The sequence below is a fragment of the Callorhinus ursinus genome, unplaced genomic scaffold (assembly GCF_003265705.2).
Source record: "Callorhinus ursinus isolate GAN/ISIS: 27379988/994484 unplaced genomic scaffold, GSC_fseal_2.0 scaffold9, whole genome shotgun sequence".
In the NCBI taxonomy this organism is placed as follows: Eukaryota; Metazoa; Chordata; class Mammalia; order Carnivora; family Otariidae; genus Callorhinus; species Callorhinus ursinus.
The window spans coordinates 49,959,054-49,977,312 of NW_027397071.1; the positions used below are offsets into that span (position 1 = coordinate 49,959,054).

Sequence of the window (18,259 nt, forward strand, 5' to 3'; positions counted from 1 at the left end):
TGAAATTTTATACCCATCCCTATTCACCCTTCCTTTAGTGGCAACGAGTATTTTCTGTGTTTATGAATTTGACTACTTTAAGTACCTCGTTTGAGTGGATCATACAGTATTTGCCCTTTTGATATTGGCTTATTTCACTTAGCATGATATCTTCAAGGTTCATCTGTGTTGTAGCATGTGTCAGAATTTCTTTCCTTTTTAAAGCTGAATAATATACCACTGTATATCTATACTACATTTCGTGTACTCATTTACCTGTCAATGGGCACTTGCATTGTTTTCACATTTTGGCTATTGGAAATAATGCTGCTATGAACATGGGTGTTCAAATACCTGTTTGTGTCTCTGCTTTCCATTCTTTTGGATATATACCCAGAAGTGGAATTGCTGAATTATATGGCAATTCTACATGTAATTTTTTGAGGAACTGCCAAACTGTTTTTCACAGCAGCTGTACCATTTTACAGTCCCACCAGCAGTGCACGAACATTCCAGTTCTCTGTATCCTAGCCAGCATTTTCTCTCTTTTTTTTTTTTTATAATAGACATCCTAATGGTTGTGAAATAGTATTTCTTTGTGGTTCAGATTTGCATTTTTCTAATATTAGGGGTGTTGAACATTTTTTCATATGTTTATTGGCCAGTAGTATATCTTATTTGGAGAAATGTCTATTTGAGTCCTTTTTGATGTATCCATTTTTTTTTTAAGATTTTTTATTTTTTTGACAGAGACACAGCGAGAGAGGGAACACAAGCAGGGGGAGTGGGAGAGAGAGAAGCAGGCTTCCAACAGAGCAGGGAGCCCAATGCGGGGCTCGATCCCAGGACCCTGAGATCATGACCTGAGCCGAAGGCAGACCCTTAACGACTGAGCCACCCAGGTTCCCCATGGTGTATCCATTTTTTTAAACCAAAGTAATAACCCCTAAAACTGCTTATAACTCTACAGAACTACCAGAGATATTGCTTTTAATTGCCAACTAATACTGGTAACAAGTGAGTAAATACTTTAGAAAAATATTTATCGCATATATCTAATCAAGTTTTGTCTGTTCTTCCTTTATAATATATGTTTCAACCATCTCTTCCTCTCTGTTCCTATTAACATCATCCTCTTCCATGTAACACAATATCATGCTTATATTACAGTTGTTTGTGGCTAAAAGAGTGGATAAAATAAGATTAAAAGCATATAGTATGTACTTAATTTAATAACATACTTTGACTTTGGGCCTAGTTCTAATAGATTGTCATAAAATCCTCTAGTGGATTTGCTGTTCTTTACCTCTTAACTCCTCCCCCTCAATTCAACAAAGATTTGTTGTGCACAGGACCTGAGATCTCAGTTTCTGCCCTTCAAGCTGTGTGACAGTGGGCACATCACACCAACTCTTCCATATTGGATGAACTAAGTGATTTCTTAGATTTCTCCTAGTCTCATCTATTAAATCTCTTCATGATTCTTGTAAATATTACCAGGTTTTAGTTTACAAGCCTGAATTATCTGAAAACCATATCACCCACAATAAATCATGTTTTTAGATTCTCACTGAACTGTTAAAAGTGGGAAATAACAGTCTAACCCAGCTCACTTTCTTGTTTACTTTTATATATTTCCTTGAGCTTCTTAGATCAACCCTAGGACCTAAACCGGAAATCTTTTAAATCCAAACATTGAGTTACTTTCTCTAAGAATCAATCATCAATAAGTAATATTTTGAGCAATTAATATCAGGGTAGGGTTTGTTTCCTTCTACTAGGTAGTATTACATCTTAGCATTTAAAAACAGAAAAAACTCTGTGCTGTGTACTTTTAGTTTTTGATTTCTACTTTTGAAATTTTATTAAATACCAAAATATTTCATGTACCTGAATAGAGTACTATATATTCCAAAACTAAATATGTATTCTTTTTCGGATCATCTGCCATTTTTATTTGTTCATTCCTCTATTCTCTTGTTGCTTCATTGAGAATTCACATTAAATTGATTTCACGTGGACTTCTAAAAGATACAAGTAATTTTTCAAAGTGATTTAATTAATCTCAAGAAATAATGTTATGTGATAAGCTACTATAGATATAATAGCAAAATTAAGTGAGCCCTTTTTTGGTAGATTAAATTTTTATATTTAATATTTACTACTCCATGTTTGTAAATTGTCCATCTCTTCTATTTTTTCTTGTTCTTGTCACTTGTTTGAAAGTCAGTAGAAAAAAAGTAGTTACTTATGAATAGTCATTTTCTAATATGTATAATTTTTTTTTGTTTTCTATAATACTACCTTTACAATACAATCCTTTTTTTTTTATGGTCAAATTCTCTAATGTTTTAAATAAAATAATTTCTGTTTCTCAGGGATCAAGAAAGTACTTTTAATGCTGCATTTGTCACTGGGAAAACTAGTTTTAATTTATATTGACCTTTTTCTCCTTTGAGCATTTAGTCTGCATTCAATAAAATGTTGATGACTGCTCTTTAGAAGACAGCTGTACGAAATAAAGTATTATAAATATTCAGCTTTCCTTTCTAAGCATTGTCACCAACAGCTGGGCATCCAGTTTAGCAGAACAGATTTTGCACAGAGAGAGCCTGGCATGTTCCTGAATCAGTTTAGTGGGAGAGACAAAAAATAGTTTCTTATGGATTGGGGACTTATAAAGACATAGAGCATCTGTTCCTCAGTTAAGTCATAGTCTGGTAGCACTGAATCATGTTTAAAGCTAGAATAATGTGCAAAACTTTTTTCACCTTGTTCATACCTTTATTTTAATACCTAGTGCATTATTTCTGCAAATAATATACTTTCAACATCTCCATTAAGGGTGTGTAAATTATTCTGTCCTTATGCTTAATTTTTCGTTAGTGATATTTTAAAACACATATATGAATTTTTACTAAGATTATTTAATAATATGACTTTAATGCTTGAACTGTACAATAGTGCATGTATATGAGACCATATATAAAAGTCCATTTGAATATTATTCCATATTGAAATATGCTATTAAAAAATCCAGTTTCATCATCATGAAAATTGCTTTGCTTTCTTCATATGGTATTGTGCTTTCATTGGCAAAAGTAACTCAGAATCTTTGTTTATATTTATTACTCTTAAATATTTGGGTACTTAAAGCATATAAATCTGATTTCTTTAAATATTTTGTTTGCAGTGTTAAGAGATCACTGAAATTGGATCTGTTAGAAGCAAATGTAAGTATTTACCTGTGAATTTATAATTACATAACAAGAATGTATTTTTAGTTTTTTAACAGGATATTTACCTTAATAAATAGAAAAATTCTCAAAAAACATTGTGATGTAATTGTGATTGATACACCATTTTCTATATAAAATGTTTTTTATAAATCTAATGTATGGAAGTTCCTGGCCAGATTGAGGTTTTCCCATTTAAGAGGCACATTATTTAGAAACCTTAATAAAATAATTCAGTAGAAATGAATTTACTATTTGTGGCAAAAATGTTCTGCCATTTAAATGCACAAGAAACAATATAGAACAATGGCAGTGCTTTAATCTGTAGTCTATAATCTGCTAAATTGAAATAAAAACATTAACAGCATTTTTATATAAAAATATAATTACCTCCGTCAGCTATGTTGGCATAATTAAACAATAAAATACTAACAATGTAATAAATTTCAGCATGGTTATCACAATAAAAATAAAAATGTACTGTTGCTTATTACTTTTTGTAAATCTAGTCATAGTACATTCCCAGTGCCAGCATATCATGACATATGTTGGTTTATTATCTTTTCATACCAACTATGGAACTAGATACAAATACTAATATTGAGATACTTATGGCCTCAGTAATCTTAAATGCAAGTAAATTGATGAGAAAGTAAATTAAAACAAATAGCTAGTCAATAAATGGCGCTCCTACAAAATCCCATATGAGAATGCCATTTTAAGAAATGGATGTTATATGGAATTTCTCTTTGGAAGACTTACTGATACTTAACAATTTACCATTTTTAAAACTTCCTAGATGCTTTTTTAAAGAAATTTAAACAAAAGTGGGAAAACAATGCAATGCCACTAAAAAAATCATTAGCAGTGTAATCAGCAATTTAGAGTACCATTATCCAACTTGTTCTATACAGAATGCAGCTGTGACTGTAATTCTGCATCTATTTCTTTGGTCAGAATGGTATTTTGGTAGATGAGTAGTCCAGCTTGAAATGAAATACTGTTCTTTCCTGCCCCCAAACTGTTCTTTGGGAGATGGTAACATTATTTGAATAGCAGAGACTGGCCATTTAGGAATTCATCCTCTTCCTGAAGTACAGTTGTCATCATGGCAGGCTCTCAGTCCATTTTTACTTCAGGTTAGGATTTGTCAAGGTAGCCTGTGCCACAGCTAATATCCTGTATTAGAAAAATACATTGTTATGTTTGGCCCAATTCTGTACCTTTAAACCAAGGGGCCTTAGCTTGACTTAGCTTGGTATCACATGGCCACTCCCTGCTAACTACAGGTTCGAGCATCTAGCCTGGGCCTTTCCTCAACATTTCTCTTCTATTTTCTGACGTATTTCTGGTAATTTCTGCCTTTGTACTCTTGCCTCATTGTCTGTTGGCAGCTCTATATTCACATCTTAGAACTGGCAGCTTTCATTCTGGTGCTATCTAGGATTCTCTCCTTTGCTACAGTTATGCTTCCATCCACTGCAGTAACAACTTAGCCCTAAAGCAGCCTGGCTCCAGCAGTCTACCCACATGCCAATGATCCATTGAGGCTGCTTTAGCCCATGCAAAGGAAAATCAGACATTCAAGACATATCTATAATTCCAACAGTACCTAATTGCTATAAAACTGCAGAGAAACTAGTAGTAACTTTATGGTCATTTTGCCTTTCAATATGATACTGAAGGAAGAAGACTGATATCTACAGAAAGGAGATAGCCCTTATATACCAGTTGGTTGAAGTGGATCCTATTCATTCTCATCTACTGCTATTTCCTCTCTTAGAGATGTTCAAAACTCCCAAAGTCCAGTGTTACCAAAGTAGCCACAGACCTTCATGGAGATTAATGCTCCATGATGTTAGGGCAAGTCTGCAAAAGTCATTTTCCTTATGAGTCTCCTAATGGAGAAAACAGAAGTATGAATCAACCCCTGTGACCTTCCTTTAATATCTGGAATGTGTACTACAAATACCATGGTTTGCTGATCCTCCCAAATTGTTGGGGGGTAGTGAGGAGTAAAGAATGTTCCAGTTTTTCATCACCTACAATGTTTAAGCTGCTCAAGTTATTGTCCTCCAAGCACTGTTTCTAGATGAATTTTCAGAAATGAAGATGAATTATTTATTACAAACTGCTGCCAATGGCAATTCAGATGAATTTATAGGGACAACTAGCTACCTAATCATGTACATAGTCTCGTTCAGGCCACCTCAGAGAAGGAATGGAAGAAGCAGATGCTACAAGTAGGAAGGGAAGGAGCATACTTCCTACCGCGGCCAACTCAGTAGACTTACTGCTGGAGGGAATAACAGTGCAAGTGGGGGAGGGTGGGGGAGGTTTGCTAATTGAGGCATGGATTCCCAGGCTAGATTACTCCCTTATTATTGGTAGGACACTACTGATTATTCCTAGGGCCTAAACTTGTCATATCTCTGAGACAAGGCTTCTGCCAACTCCTGAAATTAGAAAGAACTTTGAATTTCAGGGCATTAGGAAATTTTATAGCTCTCATTCTGCAGTCCTGTTTATTGATTTGGTTCAAATCTACATTGTTCTCTCCCCCCCCTTCCCTTCTTTCTTCCTTCCCTTTTTATTACAGAAATTTTCAAACATAAAATAGAATAATACAATGAGCTTCCATGTTCAATGATTATTAACATTTTGTAAATTTTGCTTCATATATATATATGTATATATACATATGTGTGTTTATCTGTACATTTTTTTCCTGGCATGTTTTACAAGTCCCAGACATGTCATTTCATCGGAAAATTCTTCAGTATGTATTTCTAACAGATAATGACTTTTCATAACCACAGTGCCATTTGCATCCTTACAAAATTAATACTAATTCCTTAATAATATAATTCTACACAGTCCATATTTACATTTCAGTCATTGTTTCAAAATGTCCTTTTATAGTTGGCTTATTAAAATCAGGATCCAAACAAGGCTTATACATTGTAACGTTTCTTATATATCCTAAGTCTTTTTAAATCTTGTTAAACTTTACCGTTTTTTTTTTTTTTGGAATTTATTTTTTGAAAAAACTGAGGTATTTGTTTTATATATTCCACACTCTGGAGTTAATTGATTCATTTCTTGTGGTATCCTTCAAATGATTATTCTTCAAATTTCCTGTAAAACTGGTAAAGTTTAGAGGCTTGATTAGATTCTGATTCAAATTTTTTATAAGAATACCTCATAGGTAGTGTGTGTAGTTCCTATTGCATCCTCTCAAGAGCATAAAATGATCTGGTTTTTGGGTTTCGGGTGTTAATCAGCCTGATCCACCCATAATAATAAAATTCCCCATTAATCTTTCCTCATGGTTTTTTTTATTGATGATTATTTCCTAGATCCTTTATTTCACTGCAGTTACAAAATAGTGGTTTTTCTTTTACCTTTTTATTATGAAGAATTTCAAACAGACAAAGGTAATGCACTACCTATTCATTACCAAGCTTTGATAATTATTAACACAAGGCTAATCTTATTTCATTTATACTCCCATATATACTTTAGTACCCCCATACTAGATTATTTTGAAACAAATCTGAAATATCATCCATAAATACTTCAGTAATTATTTTTAAAAGATAAAGATTTTTAAAACTATAATAGTATTACCATATTTCTATAATAGTATTACCATATTTCTCAGAATTGATAATTCCTTAACCATCAAATGGACACTTTGTTCATATCTTCCAGTTATCTCAGGTACTTTCTAATAGTTCTCTTTTTTAAATTTCAGCATGTATATGAAATACAATTCATATAACATTCATCATTTTAAAATATACACCAGTAGTAGTATCCTCACTATGTTGAACAACCATCACCACTATCTGATTCCAGAACATTTTTTACATCCCCCCCCCCAAAAAAAATCCTATATCTCTTAGCAGTTAAGTGGTGCTAATTTCCTCTGCCTCTGGGAGGAGGCCAGGTCTGTGAATTTCATTCTTTTCGTGAAAGTAAGCTGGCTTTCTCTGTGAGGTTGGGGTCTGCTGGGCTTTCAGTGGACGTGAGGCCATCATCTGGCCAATGCTCTAATAGAAGTGGAACTTCTTGGGCTGGAGTAGTATGCATTCCTTGGCTTGATGGTCTAGACATTCAACTGTAGCACCAGTCTCATTTGCATCTATGCTTCTGCATGTTCTTCCCCTTTGGCCACTTCTCACTCCCAATACTGAGTACCCCACCAGGTCTGGGGACACAGAGAGATTCTAGGCCCCTGGCAGACTTCTTAAAGGTGAACTCCACTGCCTTGCCCTCCTTCCTTCAGGCTCCGGAAGCCCTCCATGTCACGTAGGCATTAATATTCTAGTGATATACCAGATTGGGTGAGGAAACTAAAATTCAGAGTAAGTGGTATACCCACAATAGCATAGCTAGGACACAGCAAAACTATTATATGAGCCCAGGCTCCCTTCAGTATAACACAGCTGTTTTCCTTTAGTGTAATTACTTAAACGCTTTATGAATCTTCATCCTATTTGGCAAAATCTAATTTCTAATACTCTTTTTGGTTCCTACTATCTTTACAATTGACTAAATTTATGAAATGTTTTTATTTTTTTCAAGATTTATTTAGTTGAGGGGGGAGGAGGGGCAAATGGAGAGGGAGAGAGAGAATCCCAAGCAGACTCCCCCTGAGCAAGGAGCCCAATGTGGGGCTCGATCCCACGACTCCAGGATTATAACCTGAGTCAAAATCAAGAGCCAGACACTTAACTGACTGAGCCACCGAGGTACCCCTGAAATGTTTTTAAATATTGGGTTGATTCAATAGGAGCAAAGAAGGTCTTTTAAATATCCATATGGAAAAAAAATAATTTATCTTTATCTCACTTGATACACAAAAATTAATTCAAGAAGTGTCATAGGCATAAAGTAAAAGTTAAAAGCATCAAGCTTCTAGAAGGAAATATAAGAAATTATCTTTGAGACCTAAAGTAGACAAAATTTCATACAACAGAAAAAGTACTAACTCTAGAAGATAAAGTTAATAATAATAAGGTAGACTTTATCAAAATTAGAAATTTTTGCTCCTCAAAAGACACCATTAAGGAAATGAATAGGCAAGCCAGAGATTGAGAAGAAAATATTTGTCTCGCATCTATCTGACAAAAGACTTATATCTATAACATATAAATAAAAAATAAAAAGACAGTACAATAAAAATCTACAAAAACTTGAACCAACATGTCACAAAAAAATATTTAAATGGACAGTTAACACATGAAAAGTTGTTCAATATCATTTATCATTGGAAATACAGATGAAACCCACAAATGGATACCATTCCCACCCACTAGAAGAGCTAAATGACAAAACAGAATGGCTTTTAAAAAACAACAGCACTAGGGGCACCTGGCTGGCTTAAGTTGTAGAACTTGCAACTCTTGATCTCAGGGCCCTGAGTTCAAGCCCTATGTTGGGAGTAGAGATTACTTCAAAAAACAAAAACAAAAACAAAAACGGGGCACCTGCGTGGCTCAGTCAGTTAAGCGTCTGCCTTTGGCTCAGGTCATGGTCTTGGGGTCCTGGGATCGAGCCCCATGTTGGGCTCCCCACTCAGTGGGGAGTCTGCTGCTGCTTCTCTTTCTCCCTCTGCTCCTCCCCCCGACTCATGCTCTTCCTCTCAAATAAATAAATAAATAAACCCTTTAAAAAAAACAAACATGAGGATGACTAAAACAGTGCTAAAGATTGATAAGGATGTGGAGCAACTGGAACTCTCTTTTACTGATTGGAATTTAAAATGACACAAATACTTTGGAGAACTCCAGCTTTTATTTTATAGAGAGAAGTATAAATCTCTATCCTATAACCTAGCAATTACATTCCTAGCTTTCCCAAAGAAATAAAATGACATATCCACAAAAGACCTATTCAAGAATGTTTTTTTTTAAAGACTTATTTATTTATTCTAGAGACAGAAAGCGTACGTGTGAGTGGGAGGGGAAGGGGAGAGGGAGAGAATCTCAAGCCGACTTCAGCTGAGTGCATGGAGCCTGACCTGGGCTGGATCTCATGACCCATAAGATCATGACCTGAGCTGAAATCACCAGTCAAGGCTTTAACTGACTGAGCCACCCAGGCACCCCGACATATACAAGAATGTTTTTAGCAACTTAATTCATAATAGCCCCAAACTGGAAATAATCCAAATCTCTGTCAGAGAGTAGAAAAACAAATTCTGGTATATTTATACAAAGCAGCACTATTCAGCAATAAAAAGGAACACACTACTACCACATGCAACAATGTAGATGATCTCAAAAACATGTTGAACAAAAGAAACCAAAACCGGAAGTTACATAGTTAATTTATATGAAATTCAAGAATAGGCAGAGGTATCTATGATTATAGGAATTAGAAAATGGTTGCCTGTGGGCTAGAAAGTGGAAATTGAGTGGAAAGGTGTAAAAGGAAACCTGAGATGGTTGAAATGTTCCATATCTTGTGTGGTAGTTACATCAGAGTAACGAGTTGTCGATCTCCTCAAGCTGAACTCTTAACATCCGTGCATTTTAATTAAATCATACTTTAATAAACAGATAAAAATATATTTGAGGCGGAATTCACTTTATATTCTGAAAAATATGAGGATATATGAAGGAATGATGGGAAACAGCCATGAAAATATTTCATTAAAATCTCAACAGTTACATGCAGGAGAGTTGCAGAATAGTGTTATCTTTAATATGAAAGTTAATATTTTAGGGGCGGCTGTGTGGCACAGTCAGTTAAGTGTCCGACTCTTGGTTTCAGCTCAGATTATGATCTCGGGGTTGTGGGATCGAGCCTTGCATCGGGCTCTGTACTCAGTGCAGAGTATATTTAAACATTCTCTCTCTCTCTGTTAAGGAGTCGATCCCATTTACAATTGCACCCAAAACCATAAGATACCTAGGAATAAATCTAACCAAAGAGGCAAAGAATCTATACTCAGAAAACTATAGAATACTCACGAAAGAAATTGAGGAAGACACAAAGAAATGGAAAAACATTCCATGCTCATGGATTGAAAAAACAAATATTGTGAAAATGTCTATGCTACCTAGAGCAATCTACACATTCAGTGCAATCCCTATCAAAATACCATCAACTTTTTTCAAAGAAATGGAACAAATAATCCTAAAATTTGTATGGAACCAGAAAAGACCCCGCATAGCCAGAGGAATGTTGAAAAAGAAAAGCAAAGCTGGTGGCATCACAATTCCGGACTTCAAGCTCTATTACAAAGCTGTAGTCATCAAGACAGTATGGTACTGGCACAAAAACAGACACATAGATCAATGGAACAGAATAGAGAGCCCAGAAATGGACCCTCAACTCTATGGTCAACTAATCTTCGACAAAGCAGGAAAGAATGTCCAGTGGAAAAAAGACAGTCTCTTCAATAAATGGTATTGGGAAAATTGGACAGCCACATGCAGAAGAATGAAACTGGACCATTTCCTTACACCACACACAAAAATAGAGTCAAAATTGATGAAAGACCTCAATGTGAAACAGGAATCCATCAAAGTCCTTGAGGAGAATACAGGCAGCAACCTCTTCAACCTCAGCCACAGCAACTTCTTCCTCGAAACATTGCCAAAGGCAAGGGAAACAAGGGCAAAAATGAACTATTGCAACTTCATCAAGATAAAAAGCTTTTGCGGGGCACCTGGGTGGCTCAGTTGTTAAGCATCTGCCTTCGGCTCAGGTTATGATCCTAGGGTTCTGGGATTGAGCCCCATATTGGGCTCCCTGCTCAGTGGGAAGCCTGCTTCTCCCTCTTCCGCTCCCCCTGCTTGTGTTCCCTCTCTTGCTGTCTCTCTCTCTCTCCCTCAAATAAATAAATAAAATCTTCAAAAAATAAAAGCTTTTGCACAGCAAAGGAAGCAGTCAACAAAACCAAAAGACAACCGACAGAATGGGAGAAGATATTTGCAAATGACATATCAGATAAAGGGCTAGTATCCAAAATCTATAAAGAACTTATCAGACTTAACACCCAAAAAACAAATAATCCAATCAAGAAATGGGCAGAAGACATGAACAGAGACATTTTTCCAAAGAAGACATCCAAATGACCAACAGACACATGAAAAAGTGCTCAACATCACTCGGCTTCAGGGAAATCCAAAGCAAAACCTCAATGAGATAACCACCTCACTCCAGTCAGAATGGCTAAAATTAACAATTCAGGAAATGACAGATATTGGCGAGGATGCGGAAAAAGGGGAACCCTCCTACACTGTTGGTGGGAATGCAATCCGGTGTATCCACTCTGGAAAACAGTATGGAGGTTCCTCAAAAAGTTGAAAATAGAGCTACCTACGATCCAGCAATTGCACTACTGGGTATTTACCCCAAAGTTACAAATGTAGGGATCCGAAGGGGTACGTGCACCCCAATGTTTATAGCAGCAATGTCCACAATAGCCAAACTGTGGAAAGAGCCAAGATGTCCATCGACAGATGAACGGATAAAGAAGTGTGTGTGTACACACACACACACACAATGGAATATTATGCAGCCATCAAAAGGAATGAGATCTTGCCATTTGCAACGACATGGATGGAACTGGAGGGTATAATGCTGAGCGAAATAAGTCAATCAGAGAAGGACATGTATCATATGACTTCACTGATATGAGGAATTCTTATTCTCCAGAAACAAAGTGAGGGTTGCTGGTGTGATGGGGGGTGGGAAGGATGGGGTGGCTGGGTGATAGACATTGGGGAGGGTATGTGCTATGGTGAGTGCTGTGAATTGTCTAAGACTGTTGAATCACAGACCTGTACCTCTGAAACAAATAATATATTCTATGTTAAAAAAAAAAGATAGGAAGGGAAAAATGAAGGGGGCGAAGTCAGAGGGGGAGACGAACCATGAGAGACTATGGACTCTGAGAAACAAACTGAGGGTTCTAGAGGGGAGGGGGTAGGGGAATGGGTTAGTCTGGTGATGGGTATTAAAGAAGGCACATACTGAATGGAGCACTGGGTGTTATATGCAAACAATGAATCATGGAACACTACATCAAAAACTAATGATGTAGGGCGCCTGGGTGGCTCAGTTGGTTAAGCGACTGCCTTCGGCTCAGGTCATGATCCTGGAGTCCCGGTATCGAGTCCCACATCGGGCTCCCTGCTCAGCGGGGAGTCTGCTTCTCCCTCTGACCCTCTTCCCTCTCGTGCTCTCTGGCTCTCATTCTCTCTCTCTCTCAAATAAATAAATAAAATCTTTAAAAAAAAAAAAACTAATGATGTAATGTATGGTGATTAACATAATTAAAAAAAATGAAATCTTGCCCTTTGCAACGACATGGATAGAACTAGAGAGTATTATGCTAAGCGCAATAAGTCAATCAGAGAAAGGTAAGTATCATATGAGCTCACTGATATGAGGAATTTGAGAAACAAGACAGAGGATCATAGGGGAAGGGAGGGAAAATGAAACAAGACGGAACCAGAGATGGAGACAAACCATAAGAGACTCTTAATCTCAGGAAACAAACTGAGGGTTGCTGGAGTGGAGGAGGGTGGGAGGGATGGGGTGGCTGGGTGATGGACATTGGGGAGGGTATGGGCTATGGTGAGCGCTGTGAATTGTGTAAGACTGATGAATCGCAGACCTGTACCTCTGAAACAAATAATACATTATATGTTAATAAAAAAATTTAAAGAAAAGATTCTCTCTGCTTTCCCCCCCCAAAATAAATAAATACATCTTTTTAAAAAATAAAATTTTAGTATTTTTAAATTGTGGAACAATAATGAATATAAGTAGAAAGACCAATGTATCAACTTTTTTAGCCAATGTTTTATTTTTCCTATTAAATTTTTTTAAAGTAAAATTTATATATTGTAAAATCCACAGATCTTGAACATACAATCCAATGGATTTTTAACAAAGGTATACCCCTGTGTATCAAACACCCAATCAAGAAGTAGAAAATTTCTATCACCACAGAGCTAATATATTGGTTATATTCTTTCTCTGCTATCATTGTAAGATCACTGAGATTAGTGCAAAATGCTTTTGCTTCCATAACTATTATTACAAATAACAGTGAAACCCCAATTATTAGAACCATTAAGGATGATAATCATGGTAGCAGATAAGTTAGTTGATCTCTAGGACTGTACTGAGAATCCTAGGCCCAAATTGTGAAAAGTACCTGAAATAGCTAGTATATGGAGTATTTTAATATAAGTTCCATAATAGTACTAGTAATCTATAATAATGTCTTAGGTAAGACATTCCAATGACCTAATTAACCAGTGTAAGGTTATAAAGAATTATCTCCCTTTAGTTGCCCTAATTTTTCTTTTGTTTCTGGTTATGCAAATATCTATAGTACCTGTGTTTTAAATATTTCACTGATAGCATAGGGTAGTACTTCATAATAATAATAGCAGATCCTTTCCATCATATTTCCATGCCGAAAGAACCCTTAGTTAGTACTTTCTAGACTGTTTATAATAGGTAAAAATCAATGCAATACAGGTACCTTTTTGGTAGAATATGCTTTAAACAAAGTGACAAAGCAAGCTACAATTTGTGAACAATATTGAAGGAGAATGTCACCTATATTTGAAATTATGAAGTGAACATTCATTTTTTTTAGACAGAAAAATCAATGCCCAAATTTTAGTTTTGCTAATATACAAGGTTTGACCGCTTTACAAAAAGTACAGTGGTATTTGGGCTGATCAGAGAGTCTTTTTTTAATAGTGGCATTAAATATCTCTAAGGCATCACTGAATATTATAAGCAGTTATAAATTATTATAGAATTATGACTTATTGATTTCTCTTTCTCTAATTTTATTCACATCCCGAATTCCTTCCCTTCTCTAGCCAAATCTAGTCTTCTCACTTTTTCTTCCTCTGTTTTCTAAAGGATCTGGTAGCTAGCACTTTTCATTGCTGAGTGGAAAGAAGGCCAGATTTTTCAATTAGTAGCTCAGTCTTCCCTGAAATCCCAATCTTAACTTTTCCTGGTTGTGGGTTAGATGGGTTCTAGGATCACTTTTAAGCATCTTCAGGGTTTTAAAGTTAGAGGACCTTGATAAAACTTTGAGGGGGAAAAAAAATCTTAGAGAAGTAAGATTATGCCTTTGCGTATCAGTAGTCGTATATAAAAATGTGTTACTTACTGAAGAACATTTAGTGGGATAGTAAGGGAAGGTAGATTTTCATTTTTCCCTCTTTGTATAGTATTTGTAGACAGACGTTTTTCCAACACAGATGACCAAAAAAAGAAAGCAGAAGAGAAGCCTCAGTATTTTTCCCCTTCTCTCCCCCCACTCTAAGAAGTTTCAGTATTTTAAGGTGAGGGGAAACACACACACACACACACACACACACACACACACAGACTTATTTTATGAAAGCTAGAAAATGGTTTTCAAGGACAAATATATGATCTATAGTTGTAATGTTTAGATATTTGGCAATTGGAAAAAATAATTTTTGATAAAATAGGAAAACAGATTGACATAAATGTACATTAGTGTAGTGACTTTCATTTCTTGGACATACACAGTGAAATAGTTCTAAGCAATAAATTCTTGGAAAGGTAGGGTAGGATTGGATAAATGTCATAGTTTATGACTGAATACATATAAACAGGTGAAAACTCAAGATGGAGAGGTAATAATAACCACCTGATAAAGAGACTTAAAACCTTTTCACCCTACAAAAAAGATTGCCTTAGAGTTATAACTTGATATAGTTTGATTTTTAAAAAAGATATTGGTTACATTTGTGGCTACTATGGATATATGAAATAAAGAATTCTTTTTCCCCAATATGAAAAAGTATTTATCATTTAAAACCTTAACTGTAAAAAAAAAAAAAATTAATGCTTTAGATTCTGGAACTAATACGAAGATACTGAAAAAGGTGACACAGCCACTATTTCTGCCAGGGTATCTAGAAATAAAGAATCATTGACAATGGAGAATTATATAACTATTTCAAGTCAGCTACCAAACTAAAGTTTAATTCTACAATATAAGTAATAACATCATAAGCCTTCAGACCTTTTTTAATCCCCCAAATCCAGCCTGTGCCATCTGTAGCACCTCTAGATTTCAGGTTTTTCATACCTTTCATTTTTGTTTATCTAAACCTCACCCTTCCTCCTCACAAGAATCCTTCTGTAAAATTACTGCAGCCCACTTTGATTTTCCCTTTCCTCTCAATTTTTGTAGCACCCATACTACTGTTAAGACCTCTTCTCTGCTGTTTATAAGGCCAGAATAGTTTTTTCTCTTTCTTTGTACATATTAGTTAGCAAGTGCTGGGTGATCAGTAAGCATTACAGAAAACAGTTTAAAAGGAGTTCAGAAGAGCAAGCAATTAATTGTGTGATAATGGGTGTTTGGAGGAAGTGGATCATAAATGGGGACCTAAACCAAAGGAAGATTTGATCTGGGAAAGATAAGAAAGGACACTCCAGCCTAGGATCACAGAATGAGCTGAGGCCCAAATGTGTATAATCTAAGTGACTGGGACTACAGGTGTCATTTCATATTAGATGAATGAACTAATGAACAAGTGAATGAAATTCATAGTGGCTTGGCCAAGGTTACTGGACTGTTCCTTTTACATCATTCATTCATTACACATTTTTGAGTTCTAGGGCACAAAGATGAAGAAATACTTATTTTTAGGAATTCAGATTTTAATGGGGCAGACAGAAATGTGAAAAATTATTAAAATAATTTTTAATTTTATTGGAGGAGGTATGCCCAGGTGTGTAGGAACACAGAGGGGAGGATAGGAGGGTACCCTGTAGGATAGGCCGAATTCTCAAGGGCCTTAAATTTTAATGTTCAAATAACATTATTTGAATATGTTAATATTCAATTATGTTGTAATTGTTAAAAAAATAATGTTCAAACATTATTTTGGTTATTCTTAAGACAAGAAGTCAGTATGTCAGAGCAACTTTGTGAAGGTGTAAGAAAGCACTTAGCCCTCCTAGAATTTCCTTGTGGATTTTACTGTAAGAAACTTCTGAGTTTCCCTGGCCTAGCCCCATAATTATACTTCAGGTTCAGCAGACAGCAAAAGTCAGGATATAACTGGAAGAGTCAGCCATCTCTAAACTGTTTGGAAATACCATCTCAGAAGGCAGTAAACCTTTAATATTAAATTTTCACAAATATCAAATTGAGATGCCCTAATCAGTGTGGAGACCTGAAATATCTCTAAGACTTTAAGAATAGTGTTCATTTTGGAGGTGGTAATTGATGGTATTTAAATTCTGAAAAGAAAGAGCAAGGAAAATAATACTGGTTTGAATTTTACAAGTTTTAAAAGGCATTCTCAAAGAACCAAACATAAGTATTTTTGTCTCAAATTAATATTTATTTTCAGTCATTTGATTCTTCAAAAATCACAAGGAAGAAAAGTATTACAACTTATTCTCCAACAACTGGAACTTGTCAGATGAGCCCATTTGCTTCTCCTGCAAGCTCTAAAGAACAAGAGCACAAAAATGAACCATCAAATGGTTAGTTGAACATTCTTTTCCATTTATTGTAATATTTTTCTAGTTATTGGTTAAATCAGAATTTTTATTTAATAGTATATGGATCTTGCTGCAGCTGATTTTTTCTTTTTTCTTAAAGAATTCAACATAAGGAAGGCTAGAATATAGGTACTACTTTGGACATAAATGTAAACTTTCTAGGCACTTATTTTAAAATGCTACTGCAGACTTTGTTCCCTTTCTGTCCCATCTATTAAATAGAAATTACGGTCTGACTGCCTTCAGCTACTATCAATTATAATGGTTACAGATATACCCCTTAACAAGCTATCCATCATGTGCATAAATTAAAAGGCATATAATTCAGGTACTGCTGCAATACAGTTTAAGAGAGCTACTTCTAAATGTTATTTTTAGTCATGTTGTCCATTTAGTTTTATCCACATTTCGTTTATCTTTATATAGCTTGCTTTTATTTATTATATTTCATTCCCTTCTTTACCTTTACTATCTTAAGTGCATTTGCAAAAAAAATTTGTAGGGTTTTCCACTAGAGAATAACCCAATTTTAATATGAAATTGTTTATTTTAAAATATTTAGTTTAATTTTGACTATGCGTATTTCTTGTTCTCTCGTAGTTTATTGCTAAAATATTTAAAAGATATATGAATCTAGATTTCATAGGTTTAATTTTTAATATTACAAAAGGTCATGAATCAGTGACATGTCAGGTTTCTATAATATAAAATTCTAAGTAGGCTCAAATTTAATAAAATATATTTTAGATGTCCTGTGATTAGCCTAATTCATATTTTACTGTTTAACATTTATTGAGTGCTAAGAATATACTAGAAGCTACACAGAAACAAAGAAATCCCATTTTACCTAATTAGTTGTAATGAAACCCATAATGAGATCTTAAACTTTTCAATGACTTTTATTTTACTTTAATCAAATGCTTTTTATCTTAAAGCTATTATTATTAGGTTTGCTTTCACAAAAATGTGTGAAGATGTATACATTTTCTTCAAGCTCTATCTGTTTTTAATACACTTAATATATCTTTTGTTTAAAATTAAAAATTAGTGCCTTAGAGATGGCACATCTCTATACTGAAATATGAATAGATTTTAAGTGGATACGTACTCAATTTCCATATTGAAATTAAATATGGACTTAAGGGAACATTCCTTTTGCCCATAAAAAGATGGGTCACATGATCCTGGTTGACATTTAAGTGGATAATTATCACAGATTATAGTACTAAGTAAGCTCTTTTTTAAAAAGTCATATAGCAAGGGTTGCTGGGGTGCTGGCAATATTCTATTTTTTAACTTATATAGTGGTTATATTGGTTCATTAAACTGTACATATATATGTTTCATATACTCTTTGATATATGTATCTCACATACAAAAGTCTCAACATAGAATTCTCTAGGATCTTATATCCCATTATGTCATTTTTAATCATTACATTGCTTGTCCTAATATGTCATCTTATACATGTTTTAGAAATAAGAAAGCCTGAC

General features: G+C 34.9%; 1 protein-coding gene across 3 annotated transcripts in view; it reads left to right on the plus strand.

Moving 5' to 3' along the window:
• ITGB3BP (integrin subunit beta 3 binding protein) overlaps positions 1-18,259 on the plus strand; it is a 67,758-nt gene that overhangs the window by 18,297 nt on the left and 31,202 nt on the right. For 2 of the 3 annotated variants that reach the window (XM_025871764.2, XM_025871763.2), the window contains exons 2-3: positions 3,173-3,212; positions 16,613-16,748. In XM_025871764.2, coding sequence (XP_025727549.1) covers positions 3,173-3,212; positions 16,613-16,748 — 176 coding nt within the window. The remainder of the gene's footprint in view (positions 1-3,172; positions 3,213-16,612; positions 16,749-18,259) is intronic. The other variant, XM_073896624.1, reaches the window with a different exon arrangement.